The sequence below is a fragment of the Aplysia californica genome, unplaced genomic scaffold, assembly GCF_000002075.1.
Source record: "Aplysia californica isolate F4 #8 unplaced genomic scaffold, AplCal3.0 scaffold00914, whole genome shotgun sequence".
In the NCBI taxonomy this organism is placed as follows: domain Eukaryota; kingdom Metazoa; phylum Mollusca; class Gastropoda; order Aplysiida; family Aplysiidae; genus Aplysia; species Aplysia californica.
In genome coordinates this window covers 23,524-25,708 of record NW_004798184.1, presented here as the reverse complement: position 1 = coordinate 25,708, position 2,185 = coordinate 23,524, and the positions used below count along the sequence as shown (strand labels likewise).

Below are 2,185 nucleotides of genomic sequence, written 5' to 3'. Positions count from 1 at the left end.
AAGAAGAAGAAGAAGAAGAAGAAGAAGAAGAAGAAGAAGAAGAAGAAGAAGAACCCCACACAGACAAGAAAAACATTTTTTTTAAACAAGAAAACCAGTTAAAGAACAAAAGGAAAAACTTTCTCAGCCATACAAGAACTAGAACTATCATAGGACAGTAGAGAAGAAAGCAAGACACATCAGCACCCGGGTGGAGGAGTATGTTAACAGACCCATTTATATTTCTAAATAGTTATGGGGTGAAAAGTACGTCAATTGACCCACTCATATTTTTAAATTAGTTAATGGACCAAAAGTTTGTCTGTTGATGCATAACACTCTCTCTCTCTCTTTCTCTCCCCTCTCCCCCCCTTCTCTGAGTACCACACCTTCTCTACTCCTCTCACCCCTTCACTCACTCACTCCCTTCCTCACCACCAACTCAGAACATGGCAACTTTCTGGACAAACATTACTGGTACATAAAATTATATATGAGAGTTTAAGCGGCTTCTTTCACATACAGCTAAATATTACTACAGAATGAATTATAAAGATAATCTTGAAGTCCCAAAACTTTCTTTCCCCCCCCCCCCCCCTCCCCCTCTAATTAACCCTTTCTGTACCAAGATTTATGTACACAAAATAATATGGAGTTAGAAAGATAGAGGTATATTCCGTGTGTGTCATACAAAGAGTTAAAGAATTAGATTATAACTGTACCCAACAATAGAAAAACATCTTAGAAAAGGTCAAGGGACATACTGTAGGAGCCAATGTCTGATTTTTGCTACAGAGTAAGATTTTTTGGGACTTCATCGTTAATCGTCGTAAGATGACAAAATTTGCAGCAGGACTTACCTTGGCCTTGCTGGTGACTCGGCTGAAGACGAACTGGGCGTTGGGCGGTGTGGAGACGAACCTTCCCAGACCCTGGGTGACCTTCAGCTGTTGACCACGAGTGAGGTTAACATATGGAAGGTCAAGTGTTTTGAATGTAACACGGCCAATAGGCCTGCTATCTACACATAAAGGCCTGATGTAACACACAGCCTTTACTATCTACACATCAGATCCCATCATAGACACAACTCTCAAAGAGATAGATATATCAAGCTGAATTCAATTCTTAACTTAAAACAAGAGTTATTAACAATTTGTGACATGTATTTCCAATTGATTAGATATAACAGAAACAAATAAGAAACGAAAAGTATAATAAAAATAATAGGTTTATTGCATTCATATTGTACATACCCACGCCCTACAGCACGTTTGGGATGCTTTACAACTATCATTACCACAGAAGACCCCCCCCCCCGTCCTGATTTTGGTGCCCGTTTTTGTTGGTTACGTAAAAAGAAAGTAATACCCCAGAGGACCTAAAAACACAACCCAGAAAGAATTATTCTTGGCTCAAAAAATGGGCAAAGTCCACTTCTTTTCTGATAATGACAAAACAAAATTATATCTAAAACTCGCCACTTGAAAGAAAAAAGAACGTTAAATCAGCTCACAACATCAAGTGAAGTAACTGACTGTTAAAAATATTTTACACTCTCATTGACACAAATTAGATTCTTTAGAAGTAGGTGAGCTGTTCTGACCATGCCCATCATCAGGGCTATCCCAGGCTCATTGGGTTATCTGCACATAAGATCTTATCATTAATACAACTCAGTAGAAACATCCTCAGCCCCCCCCATAGCCTCTACTCAGCACCCACAACCCCGTGTCAGCCACTACACACACACACATACACACCTGGCCTTCGTCCATAACGATGCTGCCATTGGTGATGACATACTCAGGCACCCCGTGACACGACATGCCCTCGAACACGTTGAAGTCAACCGCCTGGTGGTGTGTCTTGGCACTGATGATGCGCTCCTGATCTCCATTCCAGATGACGATGTCAGCGTCGGAGCCCACGGCGATACGGCCCTGGGACACAGAGAGAGAAAGTGTGAGAGTGTGTGGATTGTAATCATTTTGTACACACACACACACAGAGAGAGAGAGAGAGAGAGAGAGAGAGAGAGAGAGAGAGAGAGAAGGGGGAGTTTACGAGAGAAGAGAGTGACAGAGACATAGAGACCGACAAGTAGGCAAACTGACAAACAAACAGACAGACATATTGTGAAAAGGTGAGGAGGGTTCAGTTGGAGCATTATGTCAACGCTTTCTGGAACACAACATGAATTTGT

At 41.5% G+C, this 2,185-nt stretch overlaps 1 protein-coding gene across 1 annotated transcript in view; it reads right to left on the bottom strand.

Annotated features, from left to right (window-relative positions):
• LOC101850518 (dihydropyrimidinase) overlaps window positions 1–2,185 on the bottom strand; it is a gene marked incomplete at its 5' end in the record, with an annotated part of 16,279 nt that overhangs the window by 2,351 nt on the left and 11,743 nt on the right. The window contains 2 exon segments of the mRNA XM_013089272.2: window positions 840–926; window positions 1,743–1,922. Coding sequence (XP_012944726.1) covers window positions 840–926; window positions 1,743–1,922 — 267 coding nt within the window.